The sequence below is a fragment of the Gymnodraco acuticeps genome, unplaced genomic scaffold (assembly GCF_902827175.1).
Source record: "Gymnodraco acuticeps unplaced genomic scaffold, fGymAcu1.1, whole genome shotgun sequence".
NCBI classification, from domain to species: Eukaryota; Metazoa; Chordata; class Actinopteri; order Perciformes; family Bathydraconidae; genus Gymnodraco; species Gymnodraco acuticeps.
This window is the reverse complement of record NW_022992351.1, coordinates 6,203,677-6,230,974: the sequence shown is the minus strand read 5'-3', so window position 1 is coordinate 6,230,974 and position 27,298 is coordinate 6,203,677. Positions and strand designations below refer to the sequence as shown.

At 43.5% G+C, this 27,298-nt stretch overlaps 1 protein-coding gene across 5 annotated transcripts in view; it reads right to left on the bottom strand.

Annotated features, from left to right (window-relative positions):
* Positions 1-27,298, bottom strand: part of kazna (kazrin, periplakin interacting protein a) — a 212,790-nt gene that overhangs the window by 15,653 nt on the left and 169,839 nt on the right. For 2 of the 5 annotated variants that reach the window (XM_034209100.1, XM_034209103.1), the window contains 7 exons: positions 26,603-26,794; positions 9,483-9,619; positions 8,413-8,583; positions 7,312-7,395; positions 6,176-6,365; positions 4,440-4,576; positions 3,996-4,119 (listed from right to left, as the gene is read on the bottom strand). In XM_034209100.1, coding sequence (XP_034064991.1) covers positions 3,996-4,119; positions 4,440-4,576; positions 6,176-6,365; positions 7,312-7,395; positions 8,413-8,583; positions 9,483-9,619; positions 26,603-26,794 — 1,035 coding nt within the window. Of the gene's footprint in view, positions 1-1,736; positions 4,120-4,439; positions 4,577-6,175; positions 6,366-7,311; positions 7,396-8,412; positions 8,584-9,482; positions 9,620-26,602; positions 26,795-27,298 lie in introns of those variants that run through there. The other 3 variants (XM_034209101.1, XM_034209102.1, XM_034209105.1) reach the window with 3 other exon arrangements.

Sequence of the window (27,298 nt, the reverse complement as noted above, 5' to 3'; positions counted from 1 at the left end):
AATCTCATTAACATATCCAATTTTCTTCACTGAAAAAAGGGGGAGAATTCTGGTTCAATGTAATTCGAACATTTTAACTGTTGGATACAAACAGAAGGACGATAGCTCATATATGAGACTTCAAAGGTCTTTAATTTTGAAACTGCACATCAGATTGTCCAGATACTCTCTGAGTGATTAGATGGGGTTTCCTGCTATCACCCTGAAGTGAAGTAAGTATTTGATTGACTTCGAATGACTCTTTGACTATGGATGGTTCCATTAAATAATAATCAAAATATAGATGGACAATAGATCTAATTTGAGATTTTAAACAGCATACATTTGAAATTGTGCTCCAGAAAGTAATGTTATTTTAGGAGTGTTGTGAGATGGTGTCAACATCAATTGAATGAGTCACCCAGTGGAAATGTCAGATATGTCTTCTGTATCCTTACATTTTACATTCACTCAGTTATCTGGTAGTTATATACGTAGTATGTTTTAAATGATTATTGATCACATTATATAGTACATATTTCTTAATTTAAGCTCCAGTATATATGAATATGTTTGGTGTGTTTTTTAGGTATATTTGTTTTTGGCCGAGTAAACGCTTTTATTTTGAAGGCATATTTTACAGGCCTCTACCGTAATGCATAGGATATTCGCGCACCGCAATCAGACCGCAATACAACGTGCGGGCTGGCTTGACTGTGTTTTCCGAAGTGGGGGCTGGCTTGACCACAGTCTGTAGTGTTTACCCAGTGTTTCCTGACATGAAACGTTTTATTTCACGTTGCTATGTGTTTTTTAATTTTTTTAAACGGGGACATTTCCGGGGACAGTTTCAACCGGGGACAGGGCAATACAAACGGGGACTGTCCCCGGAAAACGGGGACGTCTGGTCACCCTAACTTACAGTCATGAATGCGGTATCAACTTTCCAAATAAAAGCAAATAAGAATATTTCCCAAAATGCAAACTTCCTTTAACTTCCAGATTCATGAGTCAATCTGCACTTGTTTAAACATGTCAGAGAAAGTTAGAGAAAGAGACTTGCTCGAGGATGCTGCTGGAGTTATATCAATAGACAAGAAAAATACTTGCTGTTGTTGCCCCAGAAAGCCTATCATATATATAGTAGGATAACATTTTGGATGATTTGTACCAGATTTAGATTGAACTTGAAGAAGTGCTTAATTTAAAAGGTCATTTTGTGATGTTAGGGTTAGAAGGCATCTGCAAACACAGTTAACAACCCAGCACAGCTCATTTTTACAGCAATTGGAACTTGTGTACCTTGATGTGAGTGAGTCTGATTGATTACTCGTTGGGTCGCTTCACTGTGTTCAGAGTCCGGTGGAGGTCAGGCAAGAGGGGGCGGTGTTAGAGGTCAGGGTTCAAACCAAGCAGAACATTATCGATGCCATGTGCTGACACATATGAGTTCTGTTCCAACAATCTGCAATTGCGTCCTTTCCCCACTCCTCTTTGTTCTGATCAGTGATTTTAATATCGATGAGAAAGCAATGAGATTTCAGGTCGACCAAGGAGTTAAAAATGGGAAAGTGAGGAAAGGAGGCCACGATGAAGCGTTTGGGATGCAGTCCTCTCACAGATGGGCTGAGGGAGGCGAGCACATATGTTAAAAATGGCCACCACCTCCAGCATCAAGGGACAGATCAGGATTAGAGCCATACCAGGACAAATGAACACACAGACATTAACACAGGGAAAGAGATGACAGCCACATGAAAGTTCAACGTTACTTCTTTTATTTTAAAATAATCTTATTTTCTCATTTAGTTCTTTAGAGGGTAATTTTGTTGCCATGCCTTAAAAGTTCGCTACTATCCACTTCTAAACATCTCAGGACCTCACAATAGAAGTCCTCCACCGAGGCCTACATCTTTGACTTTAAATAAAAACTCTTTAATAATAATAATAATAATATTAATTTTATTTCTGTAATGTTATCTCATTTACAAAAAGTAAAATATTTCTGTAAAATAAAAATAAACAGATACAGTGGCTCATAACATAAAAATAATACAATGTTTTCATTTGATATGTTTTTCCCCCGTCAGCAGGGGTCAGTTAAATGAAAAAATAAAAATAGCCTAGATTTTCATACATTTCATTCAAGGCTTAATGAAATCTCTGAAAGCTGTTATTCCTATACATACATTTAATACATGGTTAATTAATCTATAAATTACCTTAGTGATTTACGTCTAAATCCTATATCTGCCGGGTCAAATGTGGGTTGAACTAAGAGTTAAATGATAATCTCCTCACTGCTTACATAGGCGCTTTTTTGACAAGCACTGTGTTTAAATGCAGCCCCAATGTAATCTGTGACTCTATAGTGTTTCAGATGAGACTGACACATACCCAGTATTAGTTTAATATCAGGGAGAGAAATGATTTCCTGGGGGTGGCAGTGCAGACTCCGGCTCAATCCAATGAAAGGATGGAAAATAATCCAGCGTCTGTAGTCATTCTTTTGCCTGAAGAAACACTATTAACCTTTGGCACGGAGTTAATTGCTTTTTGCAGCAACGGCCTGAACTCGGAATCAGAATTTAGGGGGTCATGTATGCATTTGCTTCAGTTTGATTAGCCCGCTTAAATCTGATTTTTAACCTCCTGGGTGGGCACTTGTTATTGTTATAACAGTTCATTTAATGTCTGCTCAGGCCACTCAATTGAAATTCAGATTTTCTGGTGGAAATAGCTAATTCCTGAGGTTTGAAAAGCCTTGACCATCCTTTTATTATCTGCTGTGATAGAATACGTGATGTTCATGCTTACTTATGCTATGGGTTCTTTTTTTTAAACTCTACTCCCAAAAGCATTTCATTCTTATATTAATAAAACCATAGCTACAAGCTACTGTAGAAAACAATGGCACAATATCTCATGAATAAGTGACATAATTATTTAATCTTTTAAAGTTTAGCACTGTGTTTTCTTTGTGACTGTTGACTTTGCTGACCTTTAATATTTCAAATGCAATTTAGCATAAGCAGCCTTGTGGTGGGGACGGAAATATCCTATGTTTGAACATTAATCAGAATGTTTTCCCGTATCTAATTTGAGAGAAAATAATGAATACACATTACTAAATCAGTAACTGGCCTGTCTCTTTTCTTTTTTACTCCTCCACAACATACTCAGAGAAAGACATGTCTGTTTAGTAGGGTTTGCTCAACATGCATTCGGGGACTGGGACTATGTGCATGCATGTGACACATGTACTTTCTATCTAGCGAACATCAAGGATTGCACACTTTTCATGGCGGTAAAGGGATGTGTTGTACAACCGAATTAGAGGCGGATTTGAGGAGTCTGCATGTTGCCGACAGGAAACTGTTCTCATCATGGCAGTGTGGAAGGAAGGGGGATGGGCCAGGCAGGACAATAAACAGGGAGGAGTTCAAGTTAGAATGTAGTGAGAGGGGGGGGTACATGTTAAAAAAATAACAAAAAAGGCATTCAGGACAAGGAGACATTTACACGCACGTCAATTGTTGTTATTTACAAGTACAGCAGTCCTTCAAGTTTCCAGTTGAGTGAAAACAAAAAGTCAAAATGTAGAGAACAATTAAAAGATCCACTAACACAGCTGTTTTTTGAAGGGCAGATACAATAGAACATATCCACATGGTCGCTGTCTCACACTATTTACAGGACTGGACATACATACAGGTGCAATTTGCTTGTAAAGGTTTACACTTCAGCGAAGCAAGACCTGCCTCCGGCTTCTGACATGGCCTCTGACCATGGACACCACACGCATGCACACACATACAGTATTGTATGCATGCGTGTGAAAGTGCACACATTATCATGTCTGTACACACTGACATCAAACACACACCCATCCTCTCTCACACAACACAATGCAGTCCTCTGATAATGGCCACAAAGGCTCTCCAGGTGCCTCGCTCGGACATGTGTGCTTTACCAGTCTGCATCTTCCTCTATGTAATAATCAGGCGTGGAAGTACCATCAAACAAACCAGGGTCGAGGGACTTGCGCTGCTTCCCCCGGGCGAAGACACGCGAGAGAGAGCCCAGGCCTATCTTCTCTTTCTTCTTCTTTCGCTTCGCCTCCTCCAGATCTTCTAGGGACTGAGGGAAGTGAAAGAAAGAGGGAGCGGAGCAGATGAAGAGAAGGAACAGAGGGAAACACGAGCGGAGAAGTCAGTGAAGTGGTGCGGAGTGGGCGATAATGACCACTAAAGATAAAGATCACAACACAGAGGGGAAGTGTTACTTGACATGCTGCCAGGCATGCACTTATGCAACAACCACAGCTGGTTTTTAACATATATTCACAGCTGCAGACAGACTGCGGGATGATCTGGTTGGAGGAAAGCGAGAGCGGCCACGGAGCGGGACACTCGGCATGTTGCTACAAAGCGGGTGAATACTTGTGAGGCAGCTCTTACATTGCAGAGGGAGTGAGTCCGGTGGCGTGGGGAGTTGATGTCGCTGGGCGTGGACGACCGGTCCCCCTCCAGCGCCGAGGCGTCGGAGATGATGGAGGAATGGCGCGAGTGGCACGGGCTGACCCGCACGGCCGCCACTAGACGAGACGAGAGGGAGAACACAGAACACTTGTTTTCTTTCGGCCGTGTTTGGGCACCAACAGCAGTGAACAGGAAACATCTGATTCTTCTCAACAACACCCTTGAATGAAAATATATTTTAAAAGCCCCTGACCAGAAGCCTGCAATTATTTGCAATCATCTGCAGTTGCTAAGCAACAGGGAAAACAGCTTCACAGAGGTTGAGAGTGTGTGTTTGTGTGTGTGTGTGCCATCAATGATACGGATACATACAGTACAGCAGACTGCATGGTAATTTGGGGGTTCGTGACTGATCACACTTTTTCCTGTTTTGTAACTTTGTCTGCCTCTTCCTACAGACGTCAACAATTAGTGAGCAACCTGTCTGAACCCGCGGCTGACACAAGGTAAGGGAGGATGAGAGGGTCGTTACTCTGGAAAGAAGTGATTTGAGTGGAACTGCAGGGGCCAGATTAGATGTTTAGTTACATGTTTTTTTAAATGTTGGTAACCCTCTCAGTTACATTTACTAAAAATGGGGATTGTGAGCAGGATTACAATGACAATGTTATAGTAAACATTTGTGTAAAGAACATTTTACACCACATGTCACACAGGTTCACATGTCAGAACATTAATTAGGTTACTAAAGATCAGATTAGGTGACTGAATACATTTCTGAACAGGTCATTAGTATTTGTATTGGAATACCACAACAAATGACACTTAGATATTAAATCTGATGGGATCATTATTATTTCACTATCGACATTATTTCTTTTTTTTGCAAATATGGACCAATTTTGACCAGTGTAGTCAGTAAAAAGTGATCCTACAGTATCTAATGTTGAAGGAAGCCTGGAAAGTGGAATAAGGGCCAACAAATGTCAGGTACAAAAAGGTGCAAAATGTAGACAAATATTAAAACAGTTAAATAATGACATTTAACCAGACAGACACAGGACTCAACACCCAGCTGATCGTCAGCTGCCACCTTTATTAAACACAGAGGAAACATTTATTCAGCTACAGTTATGTGAGCTGTATCTGAACATATATAAAGCGCATGAAATGCAATGTGTTCGCTCTGAGCAGATGAGCAGAGGAGTGAATGAGTGCGAAGCAGCTTCCCATGAGCATGCAGAGGTTAATGATGGTACAGTCACTGTGTGTGTTACCAACCCAGTCTCCTACAAATAACATAAAACTAAACTGCATTCTCAATAACGCTTCGAGGGAAAAGTATTTATCTCAGATTAGGGTTCCGGTATTTAACACGTGGTTAATGTTGTGAAATTGAAACAAAACAAAAAATACTTAATATTTTGTGTTTAGGCAAGGAAATGACTTGTTTTGTTTGTAGACATACATTTAAATAAGTCAACATTGACTTTTGGTTCAACATGGGACACAGAGAGTGGTCTATTGTGTTGTTTACCCACCCATACACTCGGACCTCCTCAATGCACAGACTTCTGTGGACTCATTAGGAAGTTGTTTGCCAAAAGTCAATCTCCCTCGAAAACGTAACTGACAACACAGTGTTGATGTTAAGGAAAGGATTGTTTCCAGAGACCAGGCTGGTGTAACAGTACATGTGCTCATGTTGTTCCTACCTTGTCTGTCAGTGGCATGCCCCGTGTGGACGTAGAGGGTCTGCTGACTCTGTCTGATGGCAGCCGTCAGGGGAAGATCAGCGTGCATCACCCACTCCTGGTTGTTGCCGTTGACAACCGTTTCCGTGGGCATGGCCAGAGAGTGACGCTTTGGCACGTCCTTGGTCAGAGTGGCTAGAGACTGTTTGGCCTTCAGAGGGTACACAGACAGATGGAAGAAAAACATCAAGTAGAGAAATTATGCTGGGTTGTTGGCGCTGTCACAGTTATTGTTGTTTTTATTTATCTGTCATATGTGTGCCCACACGTGAATGTGTGTGTATGTATCCAGAATCCTGGTACTGAGTGCATGGAGACGTGTGAGCTCTCCCCTGGGCTCCTCATGGGATGTTGTCTCATGAAAAATGCAGCTGATTTCATGTTAGCCGTTTGTTGTGTGAAATCTCTTCTTACCCCTTCATAGAACGCAGAGAAGGAAAGGGAAGAATATCTGGAGGAGGATTTTAGTGTATCACTTCTCAGAGATTGGAAAATGGAAATAAGGAACATTTTCTTTAGCTTTGGCACTAATCTCTTGGCAGAGAACACAATGAGCTGCTGGAGTTCTGAGAGATGTGTTTGTGCAGGTGTATTTTGTGTCAGTCAAAACCTTTGATTCTGATTACACTTTGTATGTCAGTGTTTCACAAATGCTTGAAACCTTGTTATTGTGCAAATCTTATCACCATGCCAAGCGACGGCATTCTGCAAATCAACACCGAAGCAATCAGCTACGTGGCAATCATCTCTCCCCACCAGCGGTCAAACGATTATCAATCACACTCTTTGACATGCAAAACAGAACACAATCACAGACCTCAGGAGTAATGATTAGTCATCAGAATATTTCCCCCCCAAAGCACTTCCTCGCTCAATTAAAAAAAGCACATTCAGATCAATCACAGCAGGAACTCGTGGGATCACTGATGTAAGGATCACTGGGATCAGTCAGGGGCGGCTGAGGGGTTAGTCGAACACGTGCAGCTAGGAAGAGAGGGGGCTTTCCATAAAAATCACATTAGGTCACCAGCAGGAGAGATTCCCAGGGAGTTGAGGGTCAAGAAAGGTCACATTTCAAAGTTGAGGGCCCATCTTACCGCGTTGACCCTAGGAGAGTAGTCCCTGTCCGATACACGCTCAAACACCCGGAACTCCATTCTCTGATTGACACAGTTACTCATCTGGGGGGTGGAGACATGATGCAAGCTATAGTGTACATTTAAGGTTTTTCTGTTTGGTTATATGCAGTACACTGAAAATTAGTCCAATAGTGATAGACAGACGTACTATAATAAAACAATAATTAAACCTATCATTTATTTTCTGTATTAGGACTGCACCGTATTAGCTAAATATGTGATATGTGATAACGGTGTTTAATATTGCGATATACTGCAACTTGTATTAAATAAACAGATATTAAAGTGTACACAGTTCCGTTGTACACCCCTGCTTTCAGTACACTTTTAAAATACAACAAATTGCTTGCTGAAGAAAATACAATTGTGAACATCTATTACAACATTTTCAGTTTTTAAAGGTCCCATGTCTTGGCCATTTCTACTGATCATAATTCCATTGTTGAGGTCTACTAGAATAGATTTACATCGTTCAATTTTCCAAACTCACATTGGTTTCTCATACAGCATCTCTGTATAGTATGTGTATTCACTCTCTGTCCTAAACGCCTCGTTGGAGAAAAATCTCCAACGAGGCGTTCTGGGGCAGCATAGACAGGTATTTTCTGTGTTAGAGTTTTACTCGCTACAGGGTGTACTTTGAGGGTTTGTGACTTTGCAGACCGTTTACATGCAGAAAAAGCTTCATAACACACAAGGGGACGGGTAATAAACGGAAAAGCATGACATGGGACCTTTAACATTAAACTGAATACAAAAATCCCCAATATAAAACAACAACAGATGGTTACACGTTAGTGTTGTTTTCTACTGATACTGTATTTCAAATAACTCTTTAAAATTTATTTTAAAATGATATATTGTGCAGCCCTTATTTGTATCTGTATGTTCTGCTAATGTTTGCTGTAAATATCTTATAAACAGAGAAAATCTGAGTTAACGATGACAAAGAAACGCATCACAGAGTCTCTCAACCTGTGTGTCTATGGTCTGTTTGTGTGTGTGTGTGCGTGTGTGTGTGTGTGTGTGTGTGTGTGTGTGTGTGTGTGTGTGTCTCACCATGGCCAGCTCAGCCTCCAGCTCCTTGATGCGGTTCTCCTTGAGGTCGAGTTGGGATCGCAGCAGCCCCGTGTGCTCCGTGGCTTCCTTGGTCTGCCGCCGCAGGTCCCACTTCTCTCTCTCCAGCAGGTCCTTCTCTTTGGCCAGGGCCTTCACCGCATCCTCGCTCTCCTAGTAAACACACACATCCTGATGGATTGGTTCACATATCAAGCGTATCATTAATATAAACAAATATCAAAGCTGCTAAATGAACGAGGTTTTCTGACACGGTCTGATGTCTCGAACAGTAAGGCTTCGAGTAGAGTGGTGACATTGGTCCGTCCCTTTTCAGCACCGAAAATAATTGTTTCTGTTTTGTTGCTATTTAATTGTAAGAAATGTAATGGTCCATAGTCGTCAGGGTTAATTGTAATGTAGATCTGAGTGTCATCCACGTAGTTATGGTATGAAAGGTTTTTTCTCAGGATATGTGCAAGTGGAAGTATGTAAACATTGAAAAGAACTGGACCAAGAATGGACCCTTGGGGAACTCCACCTGTCATGGGTATTTTCACGACTTTAACTGAAACAAAAAAGTCTCTGTCCTGCATATGTGATTCAAATGCATCACATGCTTTGCCAGATAATTCAGCCCATTTTTACGATTACTTTTAAGGTCAACTGTATTGATCGCTGCACTGAGGTACAGCAGTATTAAGATGGTGATTTTGCCATTGTCAGTGTTTAAATAAGTGTAATTTAAAACCTTTATAAGAGCAGTGCTATGATGTGGCTGGAATCCAGATTAGAGAGTATCAACACAGTTGTTTAATGACAGGAAGATGTTGAGCTCATAGAAAACCGCTTTTTCTATTATTTGACCCAAAACATACTGTACACTGCATGCACACATATTATATTTTAAGGACTATTTATGAAACTAGTGATTGTTTAGTGCTGAAAGAGGCCTTCTGTGCTAATGTGCATCAATCCATCACAGCTAGCTAAACAAGAAGGTACTATTTTATGGATGTTTTTGTGTTTGCGCTTGTGTGTGCCTGTTAATGGTCAGAACACAGTTGCCATACTTTTCTGTGCTGCTCATAGTTGCGGATGAAGTCGCGGAGCTGCTCCTCCCGGCTCTCCAGTGTGGCGTAAAGCTGCTGCATCTGGTTCACCAGGTCTGCTTTCTCCGCCTTCAGACGCTTACGGTCCGACTTCATGGCTGCAAGGCAGGATGGGGGGGAGACAGAGAGAAAAGGGGTGGGGGGTATTGTTGGCATCAGAGACTAGCAATATTGGGTCAGGGTTTAAAGGAAAACAACCGACATACATAAAAGCATACATTTCAAAGTCTTTATTGTCAATCTTCTATGTGAGATACAGATAGGGAGATCGAAATGCTGTTTCTCACAATCCCGAGGAATAAAAGTTAAATATCTAAAAATACCTACATAGTCAAATAGAGACACAAACTGTACAAATTCCCAAATTAAGAGGCATCAATAAGAAATAGAAAAAAAGGAAGAAATACATTTATATGTAATAAAATCAATCAATACATTTTTATTCTCATGAAAAATTGTTCTCTTGTGTTTTTAACAGAATTGTTTAAAACCATTATTGAGAGAATGTATACATGTTACGCATGTAAATTACCAAAAAATAAATGTTGCCCTAGGTTACTGAGAAGTGATTTTAGTGAGAACAACGATTTGTGACATTGGTGAGCTTTCTAAAGATCATCCTTTTAGATAGTATTTTGTTTTATTCTCTAAGACAATTACACAATCAGGCGTATTAAGTGCAAAAAGGAGATCGATGTGCAACATTTCTTTCTTTTTCATTTTAAAACACAGTACATGTTAGGGACGTGCGCAATTTGACTAGTCGATTACATGTACTGAAAATACTACATGGTCAAATCTCTTCTTCTTCCTATGTTATTTAATGCCTTTAAATAGCATACTGACTTAATTTTCACAAAAATGTCATGTCTTCCTATTCAAATGTTACTCCATAAAAAAACAGCATTAGCATTAGCTACTGATTAACGTCAGGTTTTAAAAGGTTTTAGAGTGGAACATATTGAGTAAAATGGCATGGTACATGTTGTCCAGCAGATTGTACCAATTTCTTCAAGAAGCCCGATTAATTTATTAGGAGCTTTCAGGTATGAAGCGTTTTAAGTGAAAACGTTAAATCGCCTGCTGCCAGTGTAATGTGGCGTGGCTGCCTGTTGATAAAGAGGTGAATCACACATGAACCCTCCTGTCAATCTCCTCTCTGCTGCTGCATTCTCTCCTTTCATCTATCTCCCTGCCACACTCTATAATCCTCTGGCTCCTCACCCACGCATCAAGATAAAGAACAAGGTTGAGTGTAGTTATAGTTAAGACAACATATCCTGTTCCTCTCCTCTGCATCTCCTGATATGTCTTGATTTTCTCTACCTTTTCATGCAAGGCTGTTTACCAGACATCTGCTTAAAGCTGAAACCCGCCTCCAGCTATCTTTCCGAAAATACAACATAGGCTTTATTTACATTTAATGTATTCTCTCTACCTTTGTCTTCTTCACTTTCTTCTATTTCTGTACAGCACAGCAGCTGCTGGATATTCCATGACATTAAACAGTCCTCTGCTTCCCTCTTGATACTTGTTATCATGTGTTCACCTTTCTCTTTGTTCCCCTTCCGAGCCAAATGCATGTCATTAATTAACTTATATCACAGCCTGGTTAATCGCGTGAAATTCACAAGTTGTTGTCTGGGGAGCACACTCAGGCGGGTGGAATGGAAGGGCACTTTTACAAGGACAGATTCACCCTCTCTTTTACCTCTGCTTCCTTTTTCTCCTGTCACACTTTTTTTATCGCTCCCCCTTCGCCTATTCTTCAGAGGTGGAATTCCTTGAAGAAAAAGCGACATTCAAGCCGAACTAGCCTCCGAACGAGGACAAGAAACATCTCTCATTGGTCCAAGAGAAACAGGAAACCTCGGAGCACCTGCCTCAGGAAGTGAAATCAAAGCCGTCTTTGAGAAGAGCCAAAAAACGCTGCTGCTGCCGCCTCACATCCTGCACCTGTGACCGTTTGGCAACATCAACGCTCTTGGTGTCGGATACAAAAGAGCACTCACTGTGACTCGGTAAAAAGGCTCCATTCACATTCGCAAATCATGTTAGCACTGGTACTAATCATTTATAACCAGTGTGTGAAGACTTTTAATGAACTAAGACAGTCCTTGGGTCTCATTGCAATTTCTTTACGCTTAACAATGTAGGTGAGATGGGGAAGCACGAGCATGTCTCCTCCTGCTGACAGTCATATTAATAACTAACATACCCGGTGGCTCGGTCAAAGCTTCCAACAATTACTACCAGATGAAAAGAAGGAACCACCTGGGAAACCATACAGATCTAAAGCTAATATGCGTGGAGCTGGAGGAGGAGGAGGAGGACATGGAGAGGAAGACGCTTCACTTTAATAGTCTTTTCATGGAGAAGTGATATTCATGCAGGCACTTATTTTCTGTCCTTCCATGCACTGCAGGAATAAATTATGTGTATTTCAGGTATTTCTTTACAATCAAATCTAGTTTCCTAATCGTTTACAATATGCATCAAACATGCATAAGTGTTTTTTAGCTCACAACAGGAAACCTTTTTTGCTACCAAAGCCCTTGTGCTTAAAGTAGTTTAATGTGAGCAGCTACTACTGCAGTGGGCTAAAAGCCTCTTCTCTGCCGCTGTGCCGCTGGAGGGCTTAGATTACCTGCAACTAGTGGGCCAACACATTAGTTACTACACTGGAGTCCTAGAGTTACTACTGACGGGAGCCACGTTTTGATATTGTTTTTATTAAAAGGAGTAGTTTAATATTCTGTAAAACAATTTTTTCTCTGCTTGGTGCCTGGCCTCTTCACACATTTTTCTCAAGCCAAGAAACAGTCACTCACAAGCCACTTTAAAACAAGTGTTTGTACGGATTAAACAAACGAGATAAAACCCTGTTAATAAATTAGCTTTAGATGTGCTTCAGATAGAGTCATGCCAGCCGGTTTCCTCTGTTTCCAGTCAATATGCTAAGCTAAGCTACCCAGCTGCTTCAGGCTTCATACAGTATTTAGCGTATACAGACTTAAAGGTATCATTCATTCATCTTACTCCAAGTAAGGGGGCAAATAAGTGTGCTTCTCCAAATGTTCACAAAACTCTTGAATAAATACATGTATAGATTCATATAAATAGATGGCGGAAGATGGTGAGATTTTTGTGAGTGTTTATTGTGTCCGTCTGCTTCCTATACTGCAGGAGGAGATGTGTTGCTACCTGCTGTGAAAACATGTCCCCAAAGGAACCTCTTTTTTAAGTGACGTGAATAAAAGCTAACAACATCCGCTGCTGTTTGGGAAAAAGCAAGAAACAAACAATTTCCTGTTACCTTTCACACATACAGGGGGTCGTGTTGGATACTAGAAGGATTGACTTTCACTTACATGAATATAATACATGTTATGAGGAAGAATACTCTGTTGGTAATTCTGAGGATAATCAAGTGTCAAATGTTATTCAGCAGGAAAATACTTCCTGATATCTCTTGATTGTAGAAAACTAAATCAAACTCAGCTAACGAGGTGGCTGCGGTTCATAGCCATCTCTGTGGAACGCTTTTCACATCCCACTCACTGCTTCTCTCTTGTTAAATAGCAGCCCTTATTATCTGGTGTGCCCTATCTATTATGCTGCAAATATAACAAGATCACAGCCCTGATTCGAGCTGAATAACATTTCCTGACTTTCCTTTTCCAACTCGCTTCAATAATCAAGTTTTCACTTCAGTCACTGACTAAAGAATATGGGTAAATAAAGGGTTGGCACACAATTCCCTTTCTTTTAGGGGAATGTAAGTCCACCTTGGCGTATGTCATCTTTATATATTTCAATACATTAAATATTGTGTGATAGTAATCCAAGTTCAGGTGGCTTGCATCAACAAACCGGATAGAAAAGATAGACCACTTATCAACCCCCACTGAGAAAATGATGTTCTTCACATTAATGAATGAAACCACTTCACACTGACCCTACTCCATATAACTTCAGTCCTAAAGAGACGGGACAGGCTTTTAGTCGGCTCTTAACATAATTATTTGGGGGAGAGAACAAAAGAGACATCGGCTCATTGGAGGGAATCCATTGTTCACGGTTTGGGATTTTAAATCTGCCAGCTGAATAATGAAGTGGGAGCCTCAGAGCTGCGCAGTGCTCATCTCCTCTTCTTTCTCCGTAAGAACACACTCTGTTTGAGGTTGATATGTGCATTGGTGCTATGTAACAGTCCGTAATGTATGCAGGTCGTGTTACTACTGCATCCCACTCCTTTGCAGTCATGGTGACATTCAAACACGTTAATTCATGTTTCATCACGATCCTACAAACCAGCGATGACATTTGACCCTTGTTATTGTAGTGTATGCACAACCTAGAAGCTAGCCATTACAAATACATCAAACGCTGCCTACTAATGGGTGATTTAAGTGTGTGTATGTGAGTGTGAATTAGTGGGTACACAAGCTATTAAGGCAGCAGATCTGACACACTAGGGAATCATGGGGAGAATCAAACTTTGATCCCACACCAGGACCTCATTACTCACTTCTCTGTCTTCACTGCATCCAAAACAACATTGACTGGCACTGTAATCTTTAGAGAGACTATTATTATTATTATGTCTTTATTGAACAAGGAACGTGTGTATAAAAGACATTCAAGATGCTATATGCCAGATTATAGATTAAAGCTAATTTCCATCGGCAGTCCAAGTTTGGGCAGGTATAACACATATCGGACACCTAAAACATGTCTTAGTGTCCATCACAGTCACAGCTCAGGTTCAGTTGTTATGTCACAAAAAGAGGGTCAGCTGATAGAACAACACTGGCACAGTATCTCTTATAGATAACCAGGGGGTGTCTGTGATACAAATCCATCCATGTTTGAAAGAATTAAGTGCAAATTGAATAAAGAAAACCCTCGTCACTTGCTATTATAATGTTGTAATGGATTAAGGAATCAGCTTAGAATGATTTATTTCCAGTTTTAGAAAATTACATTTCTAATAAAATGTCTTAATTTGTTAAAAAAAAACATCATTAAAATGTTTGCAATTACTTGAATGTAATCAGGTTAAGGAGCCTGATGAGATTTGAGTGTGTGTTGCTGTTAAACGGCGAGTGAAGGAAGAGGCCTTGTAGTCAAAGACAGAGTAGCTTTGTGAGTACAGTGTAGCGTGAAATGACACAGCAGGCAGACTGTGCTTTGATGATACATAGCTGTTTCATTTAAGCTTTGGATTGACTGCGTGGCCCTCGATGATAGCAGTTAGCCAAAGAGGAAATAGCTCATTAAAAACAGCATTCAGGGTTAGCTATACGTACCAATAATTAATTGGACTCAACTTTAATGAAAAACTCCAAATAGGAGTTGAGTTTAAACACCTTACTTCATCAGCCAATTGTTGTCAAAATAGGTTTGTATCCTCCATGTTCCTTCACTTTAGGCTATGGATATTGTCATGATAATGTCAGTCTTCTCTCCCTATGGGCACCCAATCCAACCCAAGAGCTTCTGCTTGGTTGCACATGGGCATCATATCAAAACCTGCAATTGAGAGAGGTTGGCAATTCCACGTTACAATTATAGTGCTCACCATCTAATGTCTGGCATACAGTGGGAGTGAGCTCAGGCCTTAACATCGAAACGGTGTGGGCATCCCACCAAACAAAGGCAGAGACACAAGAAGATACAGCGAGGGAGGAAATGAAAGAGTGAAAAATATTCCACTCTTTACTCACCTCTTTGAATTTACAGGCACAACAACATCTGAAATGTAAACATAAACCATCCAAACCACGGTAAGAATGGCTTCTGAGAACCATTCCCAAAGTAAACAGGTATTATCTAAAGAGGCAGAGAGTAAATAGAGGGGATGATGCATATAATCCACTCTACTTTTTCATGGCTCCAGCCTTATGCTTTTTCATCCAAAGCAGAAAATAAATAAATAAAAACTACACAAAGCTTCACAACAACTGTTGGTATCACTTCAATAAAAACCACCAGGGAACTTACTGTAAGTTCTCCACACATCACTCTCATTCTTCGAGAAAAACACTCCACAAGAGCGGTGGGATGCTCACAATATGCCGGCCTTGTGAACACTGAGGGAATCAAACAGCGTCGACATCTCGCCTCTAATCAATTGGCAGCATGTGTAAAGCGCTGTAGGTAATGAAGTATTCTCTAGAGCATTTGGCTGGGTTTTTCGACATTTGAAAACCAAAACTATTACCAACTTTTCTTCGTCTATGTTAACGCTTCAAACACAACATGTTATCAGAGTGATGCAGTACCTGAGCTAGGACCTGTGAACAAACCCGCCCTCAGAAGCCAGTCCTTTGTTATTTACTGCCAAATATAGTGATTTTATATCGTAAGGAGAACAAAATGTCCTGTAATAGTATGTCTAATAGTAATATGATTTGGATCTTGAATGCATCTTTGAATTGGTGAAAGAAAAATCAACATTGAAGGTATCAAATGTTTCCGATCCTCAACAGAAACCGTGTCTTAAAGAACATTGGAAAGAAAGCGACTATTTTCAAAGAGACAATCAAAACCAATTTAATCTGCAAACAGCAAAGTGTCATATTGTAAATGTACCAAGTCATACAGGGATTCAACTTTTCTTTCAATCTCTCTCTCATTATTAACACCACTGCTTCCATCAGTCAACACCATGAATGCCTTTGAGGAAGGAATGAAAGTGTTTGCTGTCATTCCTCTTTGCACGGTCGCTGCGCCTCTCTGTTTGGTATGAGGGCAGACTTTTCGCCCTGTTCTTGAATGTGGTCGTTCAAAATAGTTACAAACACTCCTGCGTTTAGCCGTGGCTGGATGAGAATGACCTTTAGCAGCTGTTTCACAGGGACAGACGTCAAGAGTTCTCCACTCGAAACATGCTGAAAACTGTGTTAAACATCTACTCTAAAATAACCCTAAAAATGTTTATCATGGTACTAACATCCTGTACAATTAAGAAAAGGGATTACTAGCCAGTATTGTTCTGCTTCCAGAATTAAATGTCCTTGATTCCTGATGATTTTTGCTTTTCATAAAACATTTAGCCATTGCCTGATTTTCTCTTCATCGTCTCTCATGGCTCGCATGAAAAGAGTGTAAATACTCCTCTCTGGAGTTCACCTACCTAATATCACTCAATAAATACATGTACCATACATGACGTTTGCTGTAGCTATGTTCGTGTGACAAAATACAGAACCTTGAACCTTTAAGGATACTCAAAATGACCACAAAGAAACACAAAACACCTTCTAAGAGCAAAAATACTCAAAGATCATCAACATAACATTATACACAATATGCTGTCAGTCTGCAGTACTGAAGCCAGCAAGAGTCCGCAACACAGAGCATGAATGTGTTTGGTGGAAGAAGCGGGAAAACACAAACAAGAAAACGGGATGACAGATGTGATTCCACTCTCAGCTCACAGTAACTGTAAATATTGTTGTGGACAAAGCCAAAATTCCCTGGATGCTAACCACCAAATGCAATCAAAGCACAAAAGAACTAGCTAAAACTGTTTCTGGCTTTTCGTAGCTGTCTTAAAAAACAGTATCCTTGATCGAGCCACAGTGTCAGTGAATGAGGATCGAGTGACAACCGTGGACTAACAAAAGAGCTTAGAACCTGCTATTGCTTTTACGGGCCTGGTCGTGTGGAAAATAACAATATAAAGTATAAATAATTCAGAAATCTTACTGCTTTCAGCACTGAATGCAAATATTTCAGCAGGTCACTTTAAGGCCAACATCTTCTCATGTATATAAAATAGCTTTAAGAGCAAGAAAAGAAACAAGAAAACCTACAGAGCTTTAATCTGCATCTCTGAATCAATTCCAACAAAACTTCAATATGTCAACAGCAAATTTCATTTAGCCCCCCCCCCACATCTTAATTGCAGAAGAGATCCATCCTGCTTATCGTTTCTGGCCCTCTAAGCCCACCGAAGTCTTTCAGTATAGAGCTTTCATTAGCCGCTGATGTCTGTCAGTCCTGCTGGGCTCTGCAGGCTTTGGCCTTCATTACCGAGCCTGAGAGACAATCGACTGCATGAGGCTCTCTGTTTAGACAACCAAAAACAGATAAGTATTTATTTGATGTGTTGCTCTATTCTACTTCGCCTCCGTCCGTTTTGTTTTTATTCCATTCTTCAAAAAAGCGTGGGCTGCACGTGTCAAGTGAAATGTCGCAGCAACAGAATCCCCTGACAGCATGTCGTGTGTTCGTCTGTGAGCGAACGCGGGTTTTGTGCTCTGCCTCATTCCATTGGCCATTTTTCTTTGAAAAGAGAGATTCACTGCCACGCTGATGACATCTGTGCTTGATGCCCTGCAACACACAGTGCAGTGCACAACTTGTTCATTACTTTACCCTGTGCCAGCCTCTATGTATTCCCATTTTGCATACAGTCATGCATAAAAGATTAACATAAATACTTTGTTTATTAGTTGTTTACAGTGTGAAACATTGTTAATTCATCAGAGAATGCTCTGTTTTTGCTAATGATATTTTTCTGTAATGAACCAGTATTCGAACAAATCTTTCATAGCAATTCAGACAACACATTCTCTTCTTTAAGGAAACTTTTAATACAAATGTAGAATAAAGCATCCATATTTCACACCTTATTCTTAGAAAAAGCACAGGTGTTGTACTTGAGAAAGGCAGCAGGTGAAAATAAAACTATAGGTTACTTACGTAACCCCAGTTCTCAGAGTAACATGAAGTGAGATGTCTCACTATGGGATGCGCCTCATCGCGGAGCAAACAGAAGCATCAATCTCATTACGCCAATCCTGATTGGCTGGTGATCTTGACGTCAGCGTCAGGGAATCCACCCCCTATAAGTAGCTTGCGCCACGACGCATGCGTCATTCAAAATAAGCACCTCTTCTCGCTTCACCATAGCAAGGAGGGCCGTCTGGTGAGACATCTCACTACATGTTACTCTGAGAACTGGGGTTACGTAAGTAACCTATAGTTCTCATTCATAACACTCCGTTCGATGTCTCACTATGGGATATTGTAGCTCCCGTATTGCCAGACGAGCTTATCTCGAAATTCACCAAACCAACCAGAACTTAACAGGTAGAGCTCTGACTCAACAAGGTGCCCAGCACTGCTCGGGCCACACTAGGAGCAGAGACGTCTAGCCTGTAAAAGCGGACAAAAGTGAGCGATGAGGACCAGCTCGCTGCTGCACAAATGTCTTGGATGGAAACACCCTTGAACAAAGCCCAGGATGTAGCCAGACCACGAGTCGAATGAGCACGCAGACCCGAAGGTGCCTGCAAACCCTGACTCGTATAGGCCAAAGCAATTGCCTCCACAATCCAGTGGGAGAGCCGTTGCTTAGTAACGGGCTTGCCCTTCTGAGGGTTAGCCCAGGACACAAAGAGTTGGTCATTATGACGAAACTCTTTTGATCTGTCCATATAGGTGCGTAAAGCACGGACTGGACACAGCAAATCCGGTTGCTGTTCCCCGGAGGAACACAGCGGCGGAGGAAATGCCTCAATGTCAATTGGGGTACATGAGCCAACCACCTTAGGTACAAAGGCAGGGTTGGGCTTCAACAACACTCTCGTTTGCCCTGGGGCGAACTGAGTGCATGAAAGATGTACAGATAGCGCATGAATGTCACTGACTCGCTTGGCGGATGCCAGGGTCAGTAACAGCACTGTCTTGAGTGACAAGTGCTTCATGTCAGCTTCTTCAAGGGGTTCAAATGGGGTTAGAGTGAGCCCATCTAAAACCACTGCCAAGTCCCATAAGGGCACCAGTGACCTGGAAACAGGGAGGAGCCTGTGAGCCCCTTTCATAAAACGGCAGACCAAAGGATGTTGGCTAGCCGTCTTTCCCTCAAAGCCCACATGGCATGCAGCAATAGCAGCCAGGTACACTTTGATCGGAGAGAAAGCTTTGTGTTTATCAATTAAGTCCTGTAGAAATGATAAAATCACCCCGACAGGACATTGAAAAGAGATGTGTCCTTTTTGAAGGCACCACTCCTCAAACACCTTCCACTTACAGTCATAGAGAGACCTGGTGGAGGAAGCTCTCGCACTCTGAATAGTGTTTATCACCTTCTGAGGGAGTCCCACTGTATTCAGATTGTACCACTCACGGGCCAGGCCCATAGTGCCAAGCGCTCTGGGTGTGGGTGAAAGATCGCCCCCCCCCCCCGCCTGAGACAGTATGTCCCTGCGTAGTGGGAGCTGCCATGGCTGCCCCCGCACAGCAGCTGATATATCTCCGCCAGCCAGTACATTGCGGGCCAGTGCGGAGCTATCAGGATAAGTGTGTGGCGTTGTTCCCTCACTCTGGCCAGAGTTGGGGGTATCAGAGCCAGGGGTGGGAACGCGTACAGAAGGCCCGGAGGCCAAACGTGCGCGAGCGCGTCCACGCCTAATGGTGCGTTTAAATCGCGCATTGAAAAGAATAGCTGACATTGAGCATTTTCTTTTGATGCGAACAGATCTACCGCGGCTCTGCCGTAACGCACCCACAGCTGACTCACAATCCTTGGATGTAGAGTCCAGTCTGCATATAGTGGTGCACCTCTGGACAGTAGATCTGCCCCGAGGTTCATCACTCCTGGTACGTGCGTCGCTCTCAGAGAGAGGAGACGTCTGCCGCTCCATAAGATCAGTTTGTGGGTGAGGAACACCGCTAAAAGCTCCAGGTAATTTATGTGCGCCCGCTGGAGGTCTCTGCTCCAGAGACCCCTCACCGGACGACCTTCGTAAATAACTCCCCAGCCTGTCAGACATGCGTCCGTGGTGACCACCTTCCGTGAAAGGACAGCACCCATAGGCACACCCCGTACTAGAAAAGTCGGGTGCAGCCAGTGGCGCAGTGCCATTACGCATTTCACAGTAACCATTACTCTCCGCGCGCCATGACGCGCGGGGTTTAGATTTAGAGCGGCTACCCAGCGCTGAAACTCCCTCATGTGTAAGCGTCCCAGTCGTACGACCAGGATGGCTGACGCCATGAGCCCCAGTAACCGCAGGCATGATCTGAAGAGAACATGTTTGCGCAGCTGGAAATGAGCGAGACAAGCTCTGAAAGCTTTCACTCTTTCCGCTGACAGGCGGGCTGTAAAGGGCACCGATTTCAGGTGTAAACCCAGAAGAGTACAGTCTGTGCTGGGCACAACATGCTCTTCTCTGTGTTTATTATGAAACCCAGGTTGAGCAGGTGCTTTACGAGGACATTTGTCTGCGTAACAGCCTCCTGCTCCGACTGTGCGAGAAGCAGCCAGTCGTCTAGGTAGGTCGCCAGGCGAATACCCTGTTGTCTTAACGGGGCTATCGCGGCTTCCGTACATCGTACAAACACTCTTGGACTGAGAGACAGACCGAAGGGAAGTACTCTGTATTCGTAACAGATCCCCTGAAATGCGAACCTCAGATATTTCCTGTGTGGGTAATATACTGGGATGTGGAAATACGCATCTTTCAGGTCGACTGATGTAAACCAGTCGTTTTGTCGCACGAGACGCAACAGAGATGTGTGAGCATTCTGAATTTTTATCAGAACCCTCAAATCTAGTATTGGCCGAATCCCGTTCCCTCCCCGTTTGGGAACGAGGAAATACTTGGAATAAAAGCCGCTCTGACTCTGCTAGGCGGGTACAATAGATATAGCCCTCTTTTCTAGAAGTGAGAGGATCTGTCTCTCTAGAATATGGGCTGACTCTCCTCGGGCTTGTGAATACAGAATGCCCGAGAAGCGAGGGGGGGTGACAGCGAATTGGAGTCTGTAGCCCCGTGTTACTGTCTTGAAAACCCAAGCAGATGTTGTGAGATGTCACGTCTCTTACCCTCTGAGTCTCTATTTGTTGTGTTATGGGCCCCTCTAGTGTCTGAACACGGTGGTACCCCATTTCGACAATCCCCACCGACACTGCGCATGCGCGTGACGGTGGTGCCTTCACAGACCCGTCTATTATCCGCCTTTTGAGAGAGGCCGTAGCTGCTCTCAGAAGGGGAACAGTTGACGGACTGTTTATTGTTTTTATTGTTTTTCTTTTCATTTTTTTGAGCTGCGCCCTCGGCCTGAAGCCTGGATGCGTTAGCAGAAAATGGTTTATGTGAAAAAAAACAACAATATTGTGACATGTGTTTTTGCGGACTTCAGGATGGCGTTGAGGCATCTCTCGAGGCAGCGGGAACACATCTAGAGCTGGGGAACCGTGGACTTCCAGCTCTGTCACGGAGGGGAGAAGGAGGGGCTGTCAGGCTGCCCGCTTCTTCTTCCTCGACTGCTGGCCGAAATTCTGGGTTGGCTGCGCCTGGGCTGCAGCCGGAACCGGAGATTTTCTAGGCCAACTCGACCTCGTCTCCTGCCCGGGCTGGGGACTTGGGACGGGCTGCGACCTCTGCTGTTTTGGTACTTTGAACCGAGCAGGGTTCGAGGCAGCTTGGGCGAAGGACTGCCGCTGTGAAGGCAGCGGCTGGACCCTTCGAGGGAGACAGAGGTGGAGGGCCTCGTCCTCCTTCTTTTTCGACTCGCATCTCCTCTGCATGGAGGCGAGAGCGGAGCCGAAAATCCCCTCGGGAACGATGGGCATGTCTAGCACATCCTCCTTTTCCCGGTCTGGGAGGTTGGTGAGGTTGAGCCATCTAGCTCTTTCCTGCACCACCATGATCCCCATTGCCTTGCCCGTGGCCTGGACGGCGCAGCGTTGAACACGGAGACAAATGTCTGTGATCGCGGCCATCTCGTCCAGAACGGCCGGTCCAGGATTGCTTGACAGATCCTCGCAGAGCTCCGCTTGGTATGCGGTTAGCAGCGAGGAAACGTTCAAAGCTCTGGCGGACAACGCTGCGGCTCTGTTGGACCGTTCAGTCATGGTCGACTGGAATCGGTCCGCCTTCGCTGGCAGCGTGGGGTTCCTGCTTGGTGACGGGACCAGCCTCAGTAGGAGGTGGGCTGCCACCAGCGGTCCCATAGGCGGTATGCGGAGCAGGCCGAGCCTCTCCATACCATCACAGTCTAGGGAGGAGGCACCCTGGATTGGGGCCTTGTTGCTAAAGGGCCGGTCTCTCCACGAGACCGACACCTCATCCAACATCTCCGGGAAGACCGGAAGGAGTTGCCTCTTTGTCCTCGTTGCTTGGGGAAAATGTTTCCCCTCGTAACGGGACCTGGAGGTCTCCTTGGCCATTTCGGGCCACGGGATGTCTAGTCTGGACGCGGCACGCTGACACACGGCCTGCAGGTCCATGCTCAGACAGGGCGAAGCTGGTGTGCTATCGCCCGGGAGAGCAGCCATCGCTCCCGGCTTTGCAGCCTGAGCCGATGACAGGAAGATATCGTCTTCTTGCTCATCCGAATCAGACAGGAGGAACTCAGAGGCACCCTCTTCGTCCTCCATATAATCCAATTCCAGGACATCCTCCGCGGGCGAAACCATGGTGAGGTCCAGCCGGGAGCCCCAGCTTGGTAAAGCATGGGGCTCCGTTCTCGCGTCTCTTGCCGCCACCGGGTCCCAGCCTGACACGGCGCGGGACTCCGATTCCGCAGCTGCCGCTGTTGATGAGCCCCAGACCGACACAGTGCGGGGCTCAATCTCTGCGGTGGACGCCCCCGCGTCTTGATTGCCAGCCGGCAAATCAGCGGACATGAGGGGGTCCTGTCCCGACAAGCTAGCTTGGCGTGCTAACCGTTGGCGGAGGCTCTTTACGGTGAAGCGGGCACAATGCCCGCACGAGCCGGGGTTGTCAATAGCCTCCTGGGCGTGTTCCAGCCCGAGGCAGGACGAGCAGACCTGGTGTGAGTCTGTGCCTGATATTTTCAACCCGCAGCCGCAGAGCCGAGCCTCCGAGTCCCTGACTCCTCTGGTGTGAGGGAGAGAGGCGTCCATCTTGTTTGCCACGTGGCGTGGAGAGGACCCGCTCGTAACAGGTACAGGTGTGTTGCTAGCTTGAAAAAATCAAAACCTTACCATCATTTCCGAGGAAAGAAACGGCGAGGTCGATTGTAATATTAACTGGTGTGTTAGCATTAACAGTCTTCTTGCGAAGCAGAAGAGTAGCCGGCGAGCAACCGAAAGTTAGCTTTGGGTTCAGTCTGTGGACTGTTAAGCTAGCCCGGCTACCATCGAGATGTGCTCTGAAGCGAGAAGAGGTGTTTGAATGACGCATGCGACGTAGCGCAAGCTACTTACAGGGGGTGGATTCCCTGACGCTGACGTCAAGATCACCAGCCAATCAGGATTGGCGTAATGAGATTGATGCTTCTGTTTGCTCCGCGATGAGGCGCATCCCATAGTGAGACATCGAACGGAGTGTTATGAATGAGAACTCATTCACAGAGCTGTTTTAAATCATTTTGTGTCAAGTTCAAGTGAGCTCTCAAGTCTTTAAAGGTTAAAATACAATTGTGAAAATTAATTACAACATTTTCTGTTTTTAAAGGTCCCATGTCATTTCTACTGATCATAAATCCATTGTTGAGGTCTACTAGAATAGATTTATATTCTGCAATTTTCCAAACTCACATTGGTTTCTCATACAGCATCTCTATATAGTATGTGTATTCACTCTCTGTCCTAAACGGCTTGTTGGAGCTCCTGTCTCCCCCCTCCCTGTGAGCCCACTGTGCTCTGATTGGTCAGCTCGCCCACTCTGTTCTGATGAGTCCACCACCGTTACAGCGGAACATCACTGATTATGTGTTACAATGGCATTTGTTAGCAACCAGAAAATGACACCAGTAATGACAAACAGATGAGAATGCTGCGTGGGGTCTGGGTGCTATGTTGGGGGGACGCTGCTCGGCTCGCTGCTGCGAGGAGCGGATAGTGTGAGCTGGTTTCATTTCCTGCTTGCTGCGTGGAATCTGCGAGACATCGCGAATGGACGCGGGAAGGGGGGGGTGCTGAGGGGGCTGCAGCACCCCCATCTGCGAGGCTCCACTAGCACCCGCACCCCCAAACGTGGCACACCGACAGTGTAAGCGCGCCACAGTTTTGCCGCTGCGAGGCTCCACTAGTACCCCCCCCCAGCACGTCACAATGGGTCCATTTGGGTATGGTCACGTCACTGTACCCAGGAAGAAAAAGAAAAAGAGAAATCTCCAACGAGGCGTTCTGGGGCAGCATAGACAGGTCTTTTCTGTGTTGAGTTTGACTCGCTACAGGGTGTACTTTGAGGGTTTGTGACTCTGCAGACCGTTTACATGCATAAAAACGATATGAAACCATTCATAACACACAAGGGGACGGGTAATAACCAGAAAAGCATGACATGGGACCATTAAGTCTATAAACAACATTTGCCTTTAAAATCATCGAACAGTAATTGAGACTTTTTTTATTCAATGTATTGATTCAATAATTACATATTCAAGGTGTGCTGCAATGCCATATTAATGTCCTGAACATTTCCTATTGCTCAATCATTTACCAGATCATAACATGAGCCTTGAATATTTGTCTTTTAAATCAAATCTCTAGACAGAGTAATACAGCATTGAAGTCCAAGTCTTTTTAATTGTGAAATCTAAATAAAGTCTTTGTGTGCAGTGTACAGCTCTATAATTCTATATAAAATAAATAAATAATGAGGGATAAAACATTGAGCAGAAAGGTTTCAGTGCAGCTCATACAGACATGTTAACATTGAGATGTTTTAATCACATGTTCCGTCATCTTTAAAGCCAGCGTACAGTGCTGAGCTGCATGTATGTGCGACATCAAAGTGGGTGGGCAGAGTGGGAACACAGCAGCGTGATGTGCCTGCAGGGTGAAGCAGCTTGTTTTAAAAAGTCAAAGAGTGCATGTCCTCTCTCAACCAAAGAAAGCACAACATCTCTCAAGCGGCAAACATGCTAATGGCCCAACATGCAGGTAATGGGCAGCATTAACAATACTGTTATAGACACTCATGTTAACATTATGCTAACAAATGCATGGGTTTCAAGCCCTATGGAGCAAAACTCAGCGAGTGGAAAAAACCCTGAAGCAGCTGGGAGCAGAATGATGACAAAATGGATTCAGCAGATTGCTGCAACATCACTCTGCTTTGCATACTTCCAATTTTCACAATTTCACCCAAAAGGGCATACCCACCCACACTACTACTTTAGTTGTGTTCATCAAATTAGGGCTTTTTAAATGTACACAATGTTCAAATGCTCAGTAGGTGGATATCAATTGTTCTTTCTCATTGTGAACAAAAAACCCAATTGTTTTGCTGTTGTATAACTCCTTTGTGTGTAGGTGTACTGAACTTCCTTATGTGTGTTTATTTATAAGCTTTTTTGCACGTTACTTAAAAATAATGATGTTTGATTCTGTTTTAAGGTGCCATTTTGACATGTGGGACAACGGAGCTCATTTAACTATTTCTCTTTCTTTGTTGTTTAATATGAAATGCCCCTGACAAATAAAATAAACTCAGCCTCTACCAGTTTGGATAACTTTTCTTGTAAGGAAATGGCTTCCAGATGTTGGGAATAATCAAAGGGTACGTTTATTCTGCTTGTTATGGTTGAAAGGAATATTTAGGAAGAAAAGGGCGAAAAGGGAACATACTCTCTCCAGTACAGTTTAGCTCTGAGTGTTCACGATGCTTGCTAATGTAAACAAAGACCATATTAAGCGTCTTTGGGTTCAAGAAAAGCGCTATAGAAATAACATTTATTATTATTATTATTATTACTTCCAAAACACGTCGCACATTGTTTCCGATAGTGACGTTTCTGATAGTGCCGTGGGTGTAAAGCCAGTCCACATTTCCAATATTACGTCCTAACCGACGCAAATCTGGATCGGCTCCGTTGTACCCCCGTTTTTAGAGATTTGGGTATGGAGGAAAAGAGAGAGGGTTTTGTTTTCTGACACTTTGTGAGTTCCCTGACACACCGGGGATACATATTCATGTATAAAAGACATCAAAAAGTGCATTTTGCATGATAGGAGACCTTTAAATTAAACTGATCATGTTATTATCTTGGCCTTCTACGTATGTCTTGCAGCATCATTGTCCATATGACAGTAATGATGTTTGTGTTTACAGTAACACACACAGTTTCTCGTACAAGGACGCTACCTTGCAGAGCCTCCTTGGCCCGGTCCAGCTCCTGCTCCTTCTGGGCCAGCTGCACGCGGAGCTCGGTGGCGGAGAGCACGTCGGCGGAGCAGCTCCCCTGGGTCTCCTCCAGGTCCTTACTCAACATGTCCTTCATCTGCCGCAGCAGGTGCACCTCCTCCTGGAGCTGGGCCACCTCCTCGCGCAGCAGGACTACAACACACACAGAAACAAAATGGAGCTTGAGCAAAAATCAAAACACTGCCCAAGATATTCTGATTAAAAGCAAGTGTGGCTTTTTGATTTGATTCTGACAGGCTTAACAGTTTTTAAGCCCAGAAAATGTAACTCCAGTAGCTAGGGAAAGGTCATACTAAAATTCAATCTCAGAGGTGTGTTTCCTTTTAAAAAGCTATGCCACTGCGGAGATGGTTATACGTGAAATGTAAAATCAATTTAACATCACCATAGGAGGTCATGGTTTTTATTTGAAATTGAAATAACTGCAGTGTCAAATTACTCTGGGTAATAAGCATCAAAGGGGTGGGTGGGGTCCAAGAGATGAGAAGAGACAAGCCATTGATGTTATAATGAAATTTATCTACAGTGATGCCTGTTGAACCTGTTGGAGGGAATTGTGAGAAAAGGAGAGAAGTGTGACCTTTAAATATTTAGTGATGTTAAAGAAGCAACACTAATATGAAAACAGCAGCAAAG